At 44.6% G+C, this 17,518-nt stretch overlaps 1 protein-coding gene across 1 annotated transcript in view; it reads left to right on the forward strand.

Moving 5' to 3' along the window:
• Positions 1–2,474: 2,474 nt before the first annotated feature.
• The window catches only part of SPATA13 (spermatogenesis associated 13), a 268,070-nt gene continuing 253,026 nt past the window's right edge, over positions 2,475–17,518 (forward strand). Inside the window, exon 1 of the mRNA XM_082435520.1 lies at positions 2,475–2,889. Within this exon, the coding sequence (XP_082291646.1) occupies positions 2,878–2,889 (12 nt within the window). The 5' untranslated portion in view covers positions 2,475–2,877. The remainder of the gene's footprint in view (positions 2,890–17,518) is intronic.

Consider the following 17,518-nt stretch of genomic DNA (forward strand, 5'->3'; position numbering starts at 1 on the left):
CAGACAAGTGGATGAACATTTCACTGTGTTAGCACATGCTAGTGAGAGGCCTCGTTGGTGTTCGTCTACTTCCTTGAGGTCTAGTTGGCATCTCCGGTTGTGACACTGACTTCTGTCTTTCCCGGGTCCCAGTGCTCGTGATTCATGGAACTGTGTTTCAGGGCGGCCAACTCCTCACAACTGGGCCTCCCCACCCTCTCTCTGTTGCCTCTTCAGTCTCTTCCTCATCCTTTGTGGGAAGGGCGATCTGAAATCCAGAAGCACTGTCTATATGCTTTAACAGACAAATTGACGGCCAGTGGCAGAAATGTTTCTCACCGGACGCTCTCAAAGTGGGCCCTGAGAAAAGATGGGGAAACATGTTTCAAAGTCGTTTACGGGAATCCACATTAGGAGAAAGGCTGGTCGACAGGACAGTTAACAAGTGCCTACTGCACACACAGAGTGAAGAGCATCAGATTAGACTAGAACAGGGGTGCTTGTTTGTCCCTAGGTCTCACAGTGATTTTATTAAGTCTTCAGAAGTGACTAGAGCACTAAGGAAAACCGTGTTGTGTGTTGTCGGTGAGGAAATCGACCTCTCGGATCCTCTTTTGAATCTGTACAATGGTTAGTGGTGGCTGCGGCCAAGACATAATGCACGCAGAGGGCCAGCGGGGGCCTCTGTTGGCGTTAGCCTGTCCCCTCCCATCCTATTTCCCTTTGCAGGGAGAGAACTAGAGATAAGGGTCAAAGTTAGAAAGCGAGGTTAGTTCTCACAATCAGGCAGCCGCCACTTTCCAAGGATGTGCCATTGGGCCACCCTCCAGAAGGTGAGACATTATTACAATAGCTAGCCCTATTATTTTTGTACCCCTCATTTATTATTCTCAGCAACCTCTGAGGTGGGTATTATTACCCATGTTTACAATGGGGGCAACCTGACTCGGAGGTGAAGGGTCTTGCCCAGCAGTCTGACCGCAGCGTCCATGCAATGACCATCCGGCCACACGGACAAACCCTCTGCCCCTCCGTGTGCATGCCATCAGCACGGCAACCTTCCCTGCCCACTAAAAACTACTGAAAACATAGCCTAGCCTTTTGTTTGTTTGCTTGAAGAGGAAACAAACTCAGAAGGGTACCTGTATACCTAAGGTCACACAGCTGGTGACCACAGAATTGACCTGAAACCCTGACAGAATGCCTGGACTTAGTCTCAGTTGGTTCCATCCAGGAAGTCACGGCACCTCTATACCCTCTGGGCTTCCAGCACCTGCCTTTCTATATGGCTTTATTTTACTTTATAGCGATGATAACTCTGTGATTTTTTGTTTGCTTGAATTCTGTCTGGCACTAGAAGGTTGGCCCCCAGGACAGTGCCCTGGGCTGTTTCATTATCATTTATCTCCCCAGAACCCACCATCCACTAGTAGATGGGCACCAGTGAGAACCTGCAGGATAAGAGGATTTCTAACGCCCGAGAGTCTAAGCACCTGTAAATAGTGAGGGGTAAGGAGCATGGGTCACCTTTTTGGGTTAACAAATTTACATCTTAACAGGGATTTTTCCATAGGACTTTAACACAGGAGTAGATTCTATGGTGAAAGCATCATGGCAGGTCGTTTGGGGGTCGAGTGTTAAGCAGAAGAATTTTGCATCTCTTTAAGTCACCTCCTCAGGGAACAACCTGTACCGTGAGGGGCAGCTGGATCTGAAGTCCATGATGTGATTTAGTGATGATTCCTATGGTGGACATTTCAGGAAGGAAAGAGAAGCCATTCTGGAGGACCACTTGTCATGTCTGGGGGAAACAGCTCCCCACCAATGGCTTTTAGCGCTTCTCAATCGGACTGTCGCTGTCCTCATGTGAAGTTTCTTAAGCCTGTCCTTTTCCTTGTGCTAGTTTTATTTTCTGAAAATGGGTTCCCATTAGCAACTTAATTGTTTATAAATCAGAAAATGTTTTTTTTTTTTGAGCATGGTGGAGGGCTGCACCACATTAAAAGCAGACAATTATGATGAAATTCAACACAATCATTGTAATTAGTAAGGTCTGCATATATAATTTTTAACTGCCATGAGGAGCACATAGGTCAAATCATCTGTTAAAAATCCTTGCCTCCCCCCAAATTCCCCAATTAGTCTACTGCTATAATTAGGACCAAGGGGTTTAGTGAGGTCCTCCTTGAAGTTTCCTTTGCTCACTTCAGGAATGGAGGAAGGTCGTGTGCGTGTGTGTGTGTGTGTGCGCCCTCGAAGCCTGAAGGTGGGGAAAGAAGCTGTGAAACAGGACTCCTATGTTTGCTTATTTAAGTGACCACTTCCTCCCACCCTGTCCTCCTCTTAGTGTTTGTTTCCAAATCGAATCGTCCCCACTTCTTCGCCTCGGCTTCCTCAACCCCGAGGATTCAAAAGAGACGGCAAGCGGCCCCGCCTTCTTATGAATATGCAACAGTAAGGGGCTGGGAGGAAGCCGGAGAGGAAAACCCTGCAAGAAATTCACCCTCTGTCGGCCTGAAACGGCTCCGGGCCGCTCCCAGCCTCTACCACGCCCTGCACGGGCCGGCGAACAATAGCACAGCCCCGGGGCGCGGAGGCGCGCTCGCCGCGGCGGAGCCGCCGCTGGATGTTAGTCGCCCGGGAAACGTGGAGTCTGAACAGCTCTTCAGAGCCAGTCTGAACTCCGGCCGGGAAGGTAGCAACCGGACGGGTTCACCGTCTCCGGCCCGAGGGGCCCGAAGGTCCCGCCCTTTGCCCTGCAAATGAGGGGGGCGCAGGGGCCCTCGAGGCGGCGCCCGCCGGGGCCGAGTTCCCCGCCTGCTTCCCCGTGACTTCCTGCCCACCGGAGCTCGGCGCGGGGTGGGCAGTCCCTCAGGAGAGCCCCGCTAACGTGCAGGAATGCTGAGAAAGGTAGGCGGGTTTTCTGTGCCGGTGGTCACCCCTCCCTCACCTTTGGGGAGGGGACCACCCAGCAGCGGGTGGCTGAACTCCTGCGTCCGTGGCACGCTTTCTGAAGCGAGGGTGAGAGGAGGCGAGGGGTAGCGGAGCGCTGGGTGAGCGGAAGGTTTGAGAAGTTGCCGCGGCCCCAGCAGGTGCAGCGAAAGCGCCACGCTGCGCCCGGGAGACGCGAGCGCCCGCCGGCGACCCGCGTCGCCATGGCAGCGGGGGCGGGGGCCGAGCCGCAGCATGCGTCGCCATGGTAGCGGGGGCGGGGCAGAGCCGCGGCGTGGCCGGGTTGCCGGGCGACGGAAGGGCGCGGGGAGGGGCTCGCGGCGTCCCGGGAGCTTCTCAGAGGATCAGCCGCCAAGTCTGGGGTTTCTTTGACGCTTGTTTCCTGGCCGTTAACTTCATTCAGCCTATTGGCAGCGCTGTCCTTGGGAAAGGGAATCAGTCTTCTCGGCTACCGCCTACTCAATGCCATAATACTCTTTTGAAAATACTCGGATTGTGGTCTGATGGAAGACGTGAAAAAGTTAGAAGATATTCCTTTCTAAAGCAAGAAAAACGTGTAGTGTTTCCTCGTTTTCAAGGATATTCCTTAATTATTATCATTTTTAAAAACTAAAATAGAGTACATGATTTGGATCCATGAAAACGAATTGACCTTCGGCCTTTCCGACATATTAACCAAAATCTTTGCTAAAGAAAAGCGCATACAACAGACAGCAGTATTAAAAATTCAAACAGTCGCATCTTAAAATGTCTTAGAAAGACACGACTCTCACAATGCACGTGAGAGAATTAATTTCATTTTATTTCACTGGGTATTTTCTTGCATGTAAATGTTTCAGATAATTTTGGCTTCTTATTTTAAAGGCTGTTTTAGCTATACACTACAGAATAAAGTTGACAAGGACTTTGCATGACCTTTTCCAGAGCAGTGACTGACAGCGACCGTAGTACTTCCCCCTACTCTTTTTTCCTTTTATCCTCCTATAGCTAAAAGTATCTTTTGGTGTTTTTCATCTCTTTCTCCAGATTTAAATTGCCAAAGACACGGGTCTGTTACCAGTACTTAAGATGTGTTCCACACACTAGTTTATTTCTTCCTCTTCCTCCATTTAAAAATTATCTATGTATTATTTATTTATTTGTGTATTCACTCATCAGACATGGATTGAGGTTCTGATACGTGCTGTGTACCTTGCTAGACTCCAGGGAAGAGGAGTAAGTGGTGGGAGGGACACACAAAGTTGCGTCAGAAAAATTCACCGTTTAGGGAGAGGCAAAGGCTGGGAAGTCATCAGAATCCACTATGATACTTTCTCATCTAGAAATTCCACCCAGGATGACCCCTGCTACTGGCCAGGAGAGGTGCACTGATTATTCTTGCCCTTTCAAGGCAAAGGTAGCCATTTAAAATACGAAGAAGATGACACTCATAAAAGTACAGTAATATGGCCCAGGACTTACAGTCAGTAAGTGGTAAAGTCAGGATCCAAATTCAAATATGGCTCCTAAGACATGCAGCTTCTGAAGCATTAAGCCATTTGACCCTGTGTCCCTACTAACCAAATTACCATATTTTGAATTTTGTGAATTTCCACCAAAAAAAAACCAACTATGCACTTTCCTTTTTGGTTGAGCTGTTTTTAAAGTCAGGTATTTCAAAAGTCAGATATGAATTGCATTTCTCAAGAATGTATGGTTTTCCTACTGAAATGTTGCTATCGTCAATAATCTTGTTTTCAGGGGTTCCCAAGTAGTTAATGAGAAGATTAAGATTTGGTTATTCAAATCGTGTTTTAAGAATATTGGAGGTACTTGTGTATTTTTTTAAAAAATTTACTTATTTATTTATTTTTGGCTGCGTTGGGTCTTTGTTGCTGCACGTGGGCTTTCTCTAGTTGCGGCGAGCGGGGGCTACTCTCCGTTGCGGTGCGCGGGCTTCTCACTGCGGTGCCTTCTCTTGTTGCGGAGCACGGGCTCTAGGCATATGGGCTTCAGTAGTTGTAGCTCACGGGCTTAGTTGCTCCAAGGCATGTGGGATCTTCCCGGACCAGGGCTCGAAGCCATGTCCCCTGCGTTGACAGGTGGATTCTTAACCACTGTGCCACCAGGGAAGTCCCGGTACTTGTGTATTAAAGGGTTCTGTTGTACAAATTGTTACACAATTAGATTTCTTTAAAGCAAAATACATTACTTAGTTAGCATTCAGGTTTTTATTACCTTTCCTGATTTTAAATGTTTTCAATCAGATTTGTTAGCTTCTTCTGGCATTGTCTTTAGATAGGTGATAATTGGAAATTGCTGTGTGGAAAGTTGTCCTAAAAAGTTCAGGTATGTACCTGGCTTGACCTGCAGTGAAATTTGGCTCCATATACCCCATCACAGCCCTGAAAAACCACATTGAACTAATTTCATAAGCGTTTTTACAGTTAAAATGTTATTTTCCTGAATAGATTGCAGGATCGATGAAGGCAGGAACCAGATCTTTTGTGTCTTTAGAATCTTTCTCTTAATACCAGCTACAACACTCTTCATAAATATTAACTGGCAGGAGAAACAAAAATAAACTTTATCAGGCCAACGAAATATAGAGTAGAAGAAATAATCCTTTAAAATATATAATATTCAGAGTCACAGAAGTTCTAATTATTTGTTGATTATTTTTTTTCCATGATACCTCACTATAAAATTCTAGGTAGTACCTATTTTGCAGATAGAAATTTTTACCCAAATTAATTATCCATAGATGATCACAGAAGGTAAGAAAAGAATTAACAAGACTTATGGTGACTAGTATTTAAGTATTTTCCAGTGTGTTATCTTAATTGAACCTCACAACAACCCTGAAATTGTAGGGGAGGAAAACTTTTTCCTCTACCCTCTGGGTTTTTTGGCTGGTCTAATAATTTAATTGACGTAAGACAGATTAACAGGAGAAAAACAAATTAGTTATGTACGTAGGGGAGTCCCAAAGATATGAGACCCAAGGGCAAGTTGGGCAGCTGAGGCTTCTATACCATCCTGAGCTGAGGAATGGGATGGGGGCCTGGGGCTTCCAAGGGGAGGAGGGTCATTCACAGGACAATAAGAAGAGAGATGTTTGGTAAATTGATGGTTGCCCTGCATAGGTCATTCAGATAAAAGTGATCTCTAGTAATAGCTCTCTCTCTCTGAGTCTGGCCCCAGTCTCAATTCCTTTAGGAAATTGAGGGGGAGGTAAAAAGCCCCTCCTGGGTCTCTTGGACCCCGATTCTCTTTAGCTCAAAACTATCCACGTGCCAAAGTGGCACATTTTGGGGAGGCTCGTTCTGAACCCCTTCAAAGGAATTCACATCACCAATTTTTGTTTTAATGTATGAGAAAACAGAAGCTCAGAGAAGCTGAGCGACTTGGTCAGAGTCACCCAGCAAGGGAGAGTCACATCTTCTTATGAAGTCAAGTGATGCCCTTGCAAACCAGACACACCTGTGAACTCTGGGGACCTGAGCCTCTTGACAGACCTGGGGAGTGTTGGTGCAAAATGCCTTCTCTCCCTCTCACCTCCCCCAGGCTCCCACTCTGTCTGGGAAGAAGGCGAGGGAACCTCTTTTAAAAGACAAGTAAAGAAAGAGGCGGGGCAGAAGGAAGGGGGAACCAGGGTTCAAAACTGGTAGTGGGGAGACCCGGGGGGAGGGGTACGCTAGTCTACTAGGGCTTCTGTAACAAAGTGTCCCAGACTGGCAGGCTTAAACCACAGACCTTTACTGTGTCACAGCTCTGGAGGCTGGAAGTCAGCAGGGTGGGTTTCTCCAGAGAACCCCCTCCTTGGCTGGCTGATGCCTCCTCTTTGCTGTGCCCTTATGTGGTCCCCCCTCCGTGTGTGTCTCTGTCCTAGTCTCTTCTTGTTATGACACCTGTCATATTGGATTAGGGCCCACCCATCTGACCTCATTTTACCATAATTGCCTCTTTAAAGGCCCCAGCTCCAGATACAGTTGCGTTGGGAGGTCCTGGGGGTTAGCACTTCAGCAGATGAATTTTGAGGGAACTCATTTCAGCCCATAATAGAGACAAAGGAAAGTGAACTTGGTCTATGACCCAGAAGACAAGACATTTCAATTGCTTTACGGTTCCCATTAGTTTTCTCTCCTGACACCGATCAACGTTTGGGTGAGTTGTGGCAGTTTTTCACAACAGTATATTCCACCGGACGTATAAAGAGAACAAAGAGATTCAGAAGTGAACTCTTCTGTATGTAGCTTGCTTTATACTTTATTTTCACTCTCACCTCTGCACGGCCAGCTTCCACCCTTGTCACGTTTTGACGAGGGCAGACAAAGCTGATGATGACCCCGATTTCCAGCTAGGTATGACCTGTCTCGCTGCCTTTTTTAGTGCCGTGGAGTGATTTGAGTCACGTGCACTGCCTGGGTAGCATGATAAATCCATTGGAAGTGAAATCACAATACTGAAAGGAGAGGGAAGTGTAGATTTTACAACCCTCGGAGCCATGAAGATAAAAGCTAGGGCAACCTTCCATCTGAATGGCATTTTCCATGCTTATTTCTAACAAGATCTGCTCAGCATCGTGTTTCAGACTGTGGAAGGTAGCCAGAAGAATTTGAAGGTTTTCTCTGAGGCACTGAACAACTCACAAGGTTATAATTGGAATGTATTGCAGAGACTCAAATTATGAAAATGCTGTGGTCATAGACTATCAGGGACCAGAGGGAAGCCTGCAGGTCTTGTAGCCAGTGCCTGGCCCTTGGCTGCACTCCACAGAACCTGTTTTGTGAAGGCAGGAATCCAGGCTAGGTTTCAAGGTAGCCCGAGAAGCTTCCAGAGTTTCCTGCAATAAAGGTTTCGGTATTCACCAAACATCAGGGTCTCAAAGGACTTTTGTTTGTCTCCTCGATTTCCTTCATTACTTCATATTTTGCCGTCAGAAAAGGTAGAGCGTGGGTGTCCACTTTTTTGCATGGAATAGCTTGTCATTTGCTAAAAGAGTCTTACTACGTCATTTCTTGGCTCTTTTTGGTAAGTTGAGTGGAAACTCTGTCCATTGTGACGAATCTGTTCCTATCACAGTCCCAGGGAAGCCGCCCTCACCATCCTGAGTTGTGGGTTGTTTTTTATGTCTTCACCGCACTTGCTTGAGTTGTGACTTTTGAGGGCTGTCCTGTTTACTTCTAATCGTGAGGCCCTGGACTCTATTCTGAGATATCCTTACGGAAGAATGTGTATCCCATACACTTGGGGAAGATTGATTGATTGATTGATTGATTGATTGATTGATTGATTGATTTACTCACTCACTCACGGGCGCAGCCGCTCTGCGGCATGTGGGATCCTCCCAGACCAGGGCTCGAACCCGTGTCCCCTGCACTGGCAGGCAGATTCTCAACCACTGCGCCACCAGGGAAGCCCCTGGAAGCTTTTTCCAGGAATACCAAAAGCTTTCAAAATGTGCTCTTTGGATGGGATCCAGCAGCTTTCGTGTTTTTTTTTTGTTTTTTTTTTAACATCTTTATTAGAGTATAATTGCTTTACAATGTTGTGTTAGTTTCTGCTGTATAACAAAGTGAATCAGCTATACATATACATACATCCTCATATCTCCTCCCTTTTGCGTCTCCCTCCCTCCCTCCCTATCCCACCCCTCTAGGTGATCACAAAGCACTGAGCTGATCTCCCTGTGCTATGTGGCTGCTTCCCACTAGCTATCTATTTTCCATTTGGTAGTGTATATATGTCCATGCCACTGTCTCACTTCATCCCAGCTTACCCTTCCCCCTCCCCGTGTCCTCAAGTCCATTCTCTACGTCTGCATCTTTATTCCTGTCCTGCCCCTAGGTTCATCAGAACCATTTTTTTTTTAGATTCCGTATATATGTGTTAGCATACGGTATTTGTTTTTCTCTTTCTGACTTACTTCACTCTGTATGACAGACTCTAAGTCCATCTACCTCACTACAAATAACTCAATTTTGTTTCTTTTTATGGCTGAATAATATTCCATTGTATATATGTGCCACATCTTCTTTATCCATTCATCTGTCGATGGGCACTTAGGTTGCTTCCATGCCCTGGCTAGATCCGGCAGCTTTCCACGATGGGTGGTTTCAGAAACAGGTTCATGTGTGAACCAGCTATCATTATCCCAGCCCAAAAGGAATGTGTCCTCCTCAGAGCAGTGCATGCTCAATCGGTGAGGGGCGGGAGGCCAGTGCCTGGAGTTCGAAAAGTCAGCCTTGAAAGTTAGTGCAAGTTCCTGAAGGGCAGAACTCTACATTTCCCCTTCTGATTCGAGCCAGACATTTGTCTCCCTGGTCAGTTGTGCATATCGGCTGGCACAGGTCCAGGAGGTGGGTTGGTCTGTTCAACGGCTGCTTCTAGAACACCTTTAATTAAGATCTCCCCTCAGAGGCACTTCCCTCAACTTAGGAGAAAAGAAGCCAACACTGTTGTACGAGGAGTGCGGAGGAACTGCTGTTCATGGCTGTCCGTGACTTCCCCAAGTTTTGGCCCAGTGAAGTACCCTTCATTCCTCTGCACCACTGGAGAAGGTCATGACCTTGAAGTGGCCTGGATGTTCCCAGGCTTTCAGGGAGTATTTATCAGTCATTCACAATCTTCTCAGGCTGCAGGGCATGAGAAGACATGTCATGGGCTTTCTCCTCAAGCAGCTGGTACTCTAGTTCAGGGTAAACAGATGTGAAAATAAGAAAGCACAATTCAAGGCTCTGTTGTGTACACGCCGGTAGGTGTGCTCCAGACACGAGTAACAGCTGCTCGAGGTGGTTCAACAGCCAGAGAATTGCATCCTCTTTGTTTTTTCTTTATTTTCTTTATGTTTAAAAAATTTTTATTTTATATTGGAGTCTAGTTGACTTACAATGTTGTGTTAGTTTCAGGTGTACAGTAGAGTGATCCAGATATATATATATATATAAAATAAGATATATTAAGATATATATTATAAGATATATAAGATATATATATATCTCTTTCAGGTTCTTTTCCCATATAGGTTATTACAGAGTATTGAGTAGAGTTCCCTGTGCTATACAGTAGGTCCTTGTTGATTATCTATTTTATATACAGTAGAGTGTATGTGTCAATCCCAAACTCCTAATTTATCCCTCCCCACCATGTTTCCCCTTTGGTAACTGTAAGTTTGTTTTCTAAGTCTGTGAGTCTGTTTCTGTTTTGTAAACAAGTTCATTTGTATCATTTTCTTAGATTCCACATATAAGTGATATCGTATGGTATCTGTCTTTGTCTGACTTACTTCACTTAGTCTGATAATCTCTAGGCCCATCCATGTAACTGCAAATGGCATTATTTCATTCTTTTTACGGCTGAGTCGTATTCTATCGTGTATATATGTACCACATCTTCCTTACCCATTCCTCTGCTGATGGACATTTAAGTTGCTTCCGTGTCTTGACTGCTGTGAACATTGTGCTATGAACATTGGGGTGCGATGCATCCTCTTTCCTCGCTGTGGCTTCCCAGATGCGGATCTCCTTCAAGTTCCCATCACCCCAGCCCCTTAACCTGGCCCTTTCCTGCTTTTCCAGTGAGGATGCTCAAGAAATCCTATCTCAGATGAGTTTAAACCAGGGTGAATCTGGCCACAGGATTCGAAGCCTTTATACTCCTGGGAGCTCCATCAGGATTTGATGGAAATAAAGGAGGGACTGGGCTGAAGGAGCAGAAGAGAGAGCCATTTCTACTGTCTTATCATGCATAGAGTTCATAAATCCTTGGAAAGCCATAAAAAGACTGCCTGAGTATTCCTTTCAAGGACAGAAGGATATGTAGGCAACATAAGAACAGGAGACCGTGTGGATGGCCACAGCAGGGCAGAGAGGGGAAAAAAAGTGGTCCAAACCCTAGGTGGTGACAGGATAGAGCACCGGCAACTGGTCCTTACCCTGAGACCAAGGGAAGAAAATAAACATGGCGGCTAGGAAGCCAGCTCTGGGATACAGACGTGTCCCCTGGGGTTATACCCCTGGAAGCTCTGTGCTCCCCACTCCTGAGCTCTGTACTCCTCACCCACTGGGGCCCAGACCCCCCTCCCCCATGATGATCAGCAGTGATTTGGAGCTGGAGGGTCCACTGCAGGGAGAATAGAGTCTCTGATTCCATCGGTCCTGGCACTTGGAGTTGGCACAGTCAATTCTGTTGTAGGGAGTTAGGTTTGCAGGTGATTTTTAGCACACCACTGTTTCTTGTGCTTGTGTTAGGTATTTGGGGCTGGCCCAGGGACCAGTTCTGTATATCCTATTTGTAAGGAAAATATCTGCTGAACTTGAAGCAAGTGAAATGTATGTTTGAGCAGCAAGCCTTTGTGAAATGAAGATCAGGGCAACTGGGCATTTTATCTGGACAGCCAAGGCATAGAGGAATGAGCATTAGAGGAAGGTGGGGAGACCTGGGTACAAATATCATCTCTAATACAAATTCACAAATTTTAGCAAAAAGCGAAATTCCCCGGGAGTTGTTATCTGTAAGAGGAGGGACTTGATTAGATGATTTCTGAGGTCCCGTTGTGTTCTGGAATTCTGCTCTTTCTGAAAGGCAGCCTAAAATGGGATGTGTCACCTCTAAGAATCGCAGATGCTGGTCAGGTATCCATCCCTTTGCCTTTTATTCGTGAGTCTCCTGGTGTCCCCGTGAGTCTGTCATAGTCAGCGATGCTGCTTCCTCCCGGCGTCCATACACAAGGTTGGGAACGTCTCTCCAGGAAAAGGTTTAGAGGAGAGAATTTGTCAGTTTTCCTTAACTGATTCTTTTGTTTCATGCCTTTGTAAAAATAAAGCTGTCTCCACGTGCTCTTGGCTTCCATGTCTTGGCTGTGAGATCTCAGCCTTGAGAAACCATCAGGCCAGGTAAGCTGTTTTTGTTGTTATTACATCACATCTCAAGGAGAGCATCCCAGGATGCATCCCCAGATCAAATGCCTGTAATTTCCTTTGACTGGAAACATGGAAGGATCTCCTTGTGCAGTGAATTACAGCATATACAAAGTGAAGGACAATTCTTGGTCACTTTACACGGAGCAGGAAATTTTGAAAAGTTTAGAATTTTGGTATTTTGGATTTATACTTTAAATGAACAAGGGGATCAAACTAAATGGAACCTACAACTGAATCTGGCTAGTGAAAATAGGTCTCTTAGTTTATAGAATTTATCATCTTGGGATCTTATGTATCAGGTTTCCTTGTAGTGTCTCTATTTAGGTAGTAAATGTGGTGTTTTAGAAACTTTTTTCCTTTCTAATTATATATTTATTTATCTATTTTGAAAGGAAAAAGAGAAATCCACACAAACATTTCTCAAAAGCTTCCAATTAGGCAAATCTTAGGAAAAATGCATATTACGATCTGAAATGCATATTATGATCTGTAGTTAAATAAGAATGTTTTGGTTTATAAGCGGAGTGTACGCATACCATCAGCATGAGATGTATATACAGTTTTCCCTTTGAAAACATTTCTGTCCAAGATCCAAACGATGGACCTTTATTTCCTATCTCAGATCAGAGAGATCATTAAAAGGAATTCTAGCTTGGTACTTTGCTTACTTTCCCATCAGAGATAACTAATTCCATCTCACCTGTGTTACAACCGGGTAGAAACATTTGATAGTGTTTCACAAGCTAAGGAGTGGAGAAACTAACAAAATTTCTGACTGTGTTGGTTACAATTTTGAGAACTGTAGTGGGATACACTTAATTCTTAGCATAAAAACATGTCATTGATTTTTTTTTTTAAAGAAAGGGAAATAACATTAATGAGTGCTGACTGTGAACCGGACATTGATGTATTTATGGTATTTGGAGCTGTTGTTGCTTTTATGTTGGAAGTTAGTAAAGTGAGACATGGAGAAGTTACATCACCTGTCGGAGGACACACTGAATAAGGGGCAAAGCTGGTGTCCAACCTCAAAAAAAAAAAGAAAAGAAGAATTTTTACTGTCTAGCTCTTGAATATGTATGTCACTTGAAAATGAGGAACCACATTATCTCTAAGATACCCATGTTTTTTGTGGGATGAAAGATAGCTGGAATAATGTGAAAATCAGCGGTTCCTCTGATTGTGGGAATATATTCTCTGGAGTAAAGTTTAAGCACTTCTAACATTAAATATTATATTAATCACTATTAGCTCTGGGAATCTGCCCAAACAAGTCATTCTTCCAACAATGTCTGTCTTCAGCCAACTTAGGCAATCAGCCACTGAATGAGGCATTTTTCCCCCTAAAAGACATGATTTGACCAGTAAGAATTTGGTTATGCAATTAAATGTTGACAAATTGGGAGGTAAAAGCTCTGGACTTAGAAATCTTGGTATTTTGATGATCTAAAGTATAAACGGTTTTTCCCCCCGCAATAAATAACAGCTGTACAAATTTTAATTTCAAATCGGCCAATCTTCAAAGCTACACTGCAAGCTATAAGTTAAGATATGAGGATAATAATCAAGAAAAGTCAAAATGCCATCAGCAGTGAGAACCTGTTTTTTAAAGAAGAAAAGGAAAAGAGGGAAAATTCCTTTAGAAAATGACCTAAGACTTTTTTTCCTGTTAAAAAATGAGAAAAGTGAAAGAATTTTCAAAGAATGTTGACCGATGATAGAGTTTCTTGTAAAAACTATACTTTTTAGTGGAACTCTAATCAGAAGTTTAGGAGTCAGTAGCCTCTTCTAAAGGCAACAAGAGATAGTATCATCAGGATTTGATGAGTATGATATCTGCCATAATCTAGTCAGCGGCACTTTATTTAAGTTGTGGAATGATGGGCTTAGTAAAGTGGGCATCCGCGGCTGCTGGAGGGAAGATGCCAGCCAGCAGGGTCATGGGCACCAGTGGAGCCACAGTGGGACCAGGGGATGCCAGGGTGGACTGGAAGGAGGGCGGGGCCTTCACTTTCAAATAGTTCATCCTTGATTATTTCTTTGGAAAAGGTGCTTCTGGAATTTCCATTGGTATCTGATATATGAGGACAGATTATGAGGGGTGAGAAAGATTTAGCCCAAGTAGTTGGACTGAAAGCAATGTATGAATTAGACACATGATAGAAAACAACATCCTTTGTTAATATTTTTATTCAAGTGGTTTTATATTAAAAATTTAGTGTTCCTGATAGTTTAGTTGCTAATTGAACGTGAAGATATATCCCACTAGTTTACTAAAAATCTATTTTTAATAAACTGATTATTGAAAACATGGATTTTCATAGTGAGAAAGATGGCAGTTTTCAGGAAAGCAAGAAAAACTCTATTAAATTTTTTTAAATTATGTTAATTTAAAATTTTTAATTTTAATTTTTTAAAATATATAATTTATTTACTTGCTACAAAATTAGAGGGTTATGAAACAGCATCTGCTGAAAAGTAATCTCCTCTCTCCTCCAGCCTTTCACCCCACTAACCCTTCCAGGTCACCCAGCTGCCCCTTTGGGAGGGGCTGGTATTACCATTTTCTCCATATGCTTCAGAGAAGGTCTGCGCCTGTATAAGGAAATATGTTTTCTTCTATCCCCCTCTACTTTTTACACAAGTATTGACATAGTATACATAGTATTCTGGATCCTTTATTTTTACTTAATGACATATTTCAGAGATGATATATTATGGTATATTTGACATATTATGATATATGATGTATTAGTGATATATTTCATATCAGTACATAAAACACTTCTTCATTCTTTTATTTTTGTTGTGGTAAAACATACATAACATGAAATTTTCCGTTTTTAAGTATACGGTCCTGTGGCATTACATACATTCACATTGTTGTGTAACCATACCACCATTTATTTCTACAACTTTTTCATCATCCCAGCTGAAACTCTGTACCCATTAAATAACAACTCCCTCTACCCCCAGCCCCTGGTAACCACCATTCTACTTTCTCTCTCTAAGAATTTGACTATTTTAACTATCTCAGAATGAGTAGAATCATATAAATGTTATCCTTTTGTGTCTGGCTTATTTCACTTAGCATAATATCCTCAAGGTTTATCCGTGGTATAGCATATATCAGGATTTCGTTTCCTTTTCATGGCTGAATAATATTCCATTGTATGTATATACCGCACTGGGTTTATCCATTCATCTGTCAGTGGACATTTGTGTTGTTTCCACCCTTCTTCATTCTCTTTAATGGCTGTGTAGTATTCTGTTCTATGGTTGTGGCATATTATATAAACCAGTTCCCTGGTGATGAGAGCATCAGGTTATTTCCATGTTTCAGTGAATAACTGTGAACCTAAACTATTTGACACATGCATGTATCTAGTAAACAAATTTCTTGAAATGGATTGGCTAAAACAAAATGTTATGGGCATCACAAATTTTGGGCTCTTGCCAACTTGTCCTCCGTGGACGTTGTCCCCACGTGCACCCCCCCAGAGACTGCCTGCTTCCCGACCCCTCGCTAACACAGTGTCGCCAGACTCCTTTTCCCCTTTGCTCATCTCGTGGTGGAAAACGCTGTCTCGGTACAGTTGCAACTGACATTTCTCTGGAGTGAACTCTGATTGTTTCAGGGCCATTGTATTTTCTTTCACTGGGACTATCTTCATTTCCTTTGTTCATGTCTCAGGTGGGCTGTTGAGTTTTTTCCTCCCTCTTCTCTATATTGGCTGTTGCTGAAAAATTTGCTTTTCTTTGGCATCCTTACCGCAGCCTGTGGGAAGCTTTTGGAACTCTGCTGTGAAACGGGAATTTTGTCTAAGAATAGTGAAACCTGCTTTTCAACACCATTGACCAAATACTGGCTCGGTGACAATAATTTTGTTAAGGGGACAGACTTTAGGAGGTAGGAGCTGTAGGGGGCTTTATTGAAGAGGTTATATTCCGAAGAAAGTTATCTACTCTCCCAGTGTGTTTAAAGGACTTATTCATCTTTCAAAAGGTGAATGCATAAACACAAGACAATATATAACATGAGATGTACTGAAAAAATAACCGAAAGATAGCAGGCTTTCACACCCACCCACGGACCAGGGCAGGGTGTTGGCAGGTGTGGTTTTGGGTATGATGAGGCCTGAACAGAACACGGTTAGGAGGAAGCTCTTTAAGAAAAAGAATCCAAAGTGACCAGATTGCTAGCTCCCCTCGCAGTCCTGGGGAGGGGCCCTGCAGCCCCAGATTCCGTGGCCTCTTGGCACGTGGGACTCTGGAGTGCAGGCGGCACCAGCTGGGCCTCGGGGTCACAGCCACGCTGCCCGCAGCGTCCTGGGAGCACGTCCAGTGAGGCAGGTGACAGCTAGAGGTCTCAGTGCAAGCACCAACGTGCTTCCAACAGCGTCCACAGGGGGCGACGGTGAGATGGCCCCTTTAGTGATGGGGATGTCCATGTCACCTGCTTGCCCTCGGTGGCTTCTCAGTACCGTGTCACCCACGTGCTCCGCGCACCCGGCCTCATGCTGACACCACAGAGAAGCTTAAGGTCAGTGGTAAGTCTAGCTGAAGAGAATGAACATACAGAAGCCTGACATCAAAGAGACTTTGCAGCGTCTACACCTGTCATCTCCAGAGTGGGAGTGGTGGGTACTCCTGTTGGGGTGGGTAGACGGTATCAGAGTGTGTGTGTGTGTGTGTGTGTGTGTGTACACACACGTATACATAAACATACATATACGTACACGTATGTACATATATGTGCATATGTATGTATGTCAGAATGTATGTATATATCTCCTCATCTAATAGAACCTTAATATTATTTATAAATTAATAAGTAAATGTGTATAGGGACGTTCAGAGTTTTAACATTTTTTCCTTATTGGGCTGTGTCATTGGAAAGGCATGGAGACCATTCATCTTGACGGACGATGCCCTAGAAGCGGAACTGATGATGTAGCCCTTTAGGGTTGTACGTGCAGACCTTTGAGACTCGGGGAAGGAAGACACTGTGCGGGCAGGGCTGTGCGGTGGTGAGCTCTGTGTGTCCACTAGTCTGGGCCACGAGGTGCCTGGGTACTTGGTGAAACACTTTTCTGGGTGTTTCCGGGAGGGCATTCCTGGATGAGCTGAACGTTTGCGTTGATGGACTCAGTAAAGCAGACGATCCCTCCCGACGCGGCGGCCTCATCCAATCCGCCAAGGCCTGAATAGACGGCAAGGCAGGGCGAGGAGACTTTGCCCCCTCTGCCTGCCTGTCCTCCAGCTGGACAGCGGTCTGCTCTCGCCTTCGGACTCGGACTAGGCCTTCAGGCCTCCTGGGTCTCCAGCCGCCAGATTCACGCTGCAGCTCGTGGCCTTGTCAGCCTCCATGACTGTGTGAACCAATCCCTCCTAATAGGCCCCTATCCAGCGTCTGTTGTTTCTGCGTCTCTGGAGGGCCCTGGCTGGCAGCTGCTGGGCCCCCTGTAATCTCAGGCTGGCCCACGCTCCTGAGCCCTGGATCCCTGCAGAGCCACGCGGGGAGCTTCAAGAAATACTAGTGCTTGGGTTTCTCAGAGAGTCTGATTGATTGATTGATTGATTGATTGATTGATTTTAGAACACTAAACATTTATTACTTTTCGTGATTCTCTGAGTTGTTTGGATAGTTCTCTTGGTCTGTGTTGGTTTGGCCAAGGCTGCAT

This window comes from Balaenoptera physalus, assembly GCF_965194825.1.
Source record: "Balaenoptera physalus genome assembly, chromosome: 18".
NCBI classification, from domain to species: Eukaryota; Metazoa; Chordata; class Mammalia; order Artiodactyla; family Balaenopteridae; genus Balaenoptera; species Balaenoptera physalus.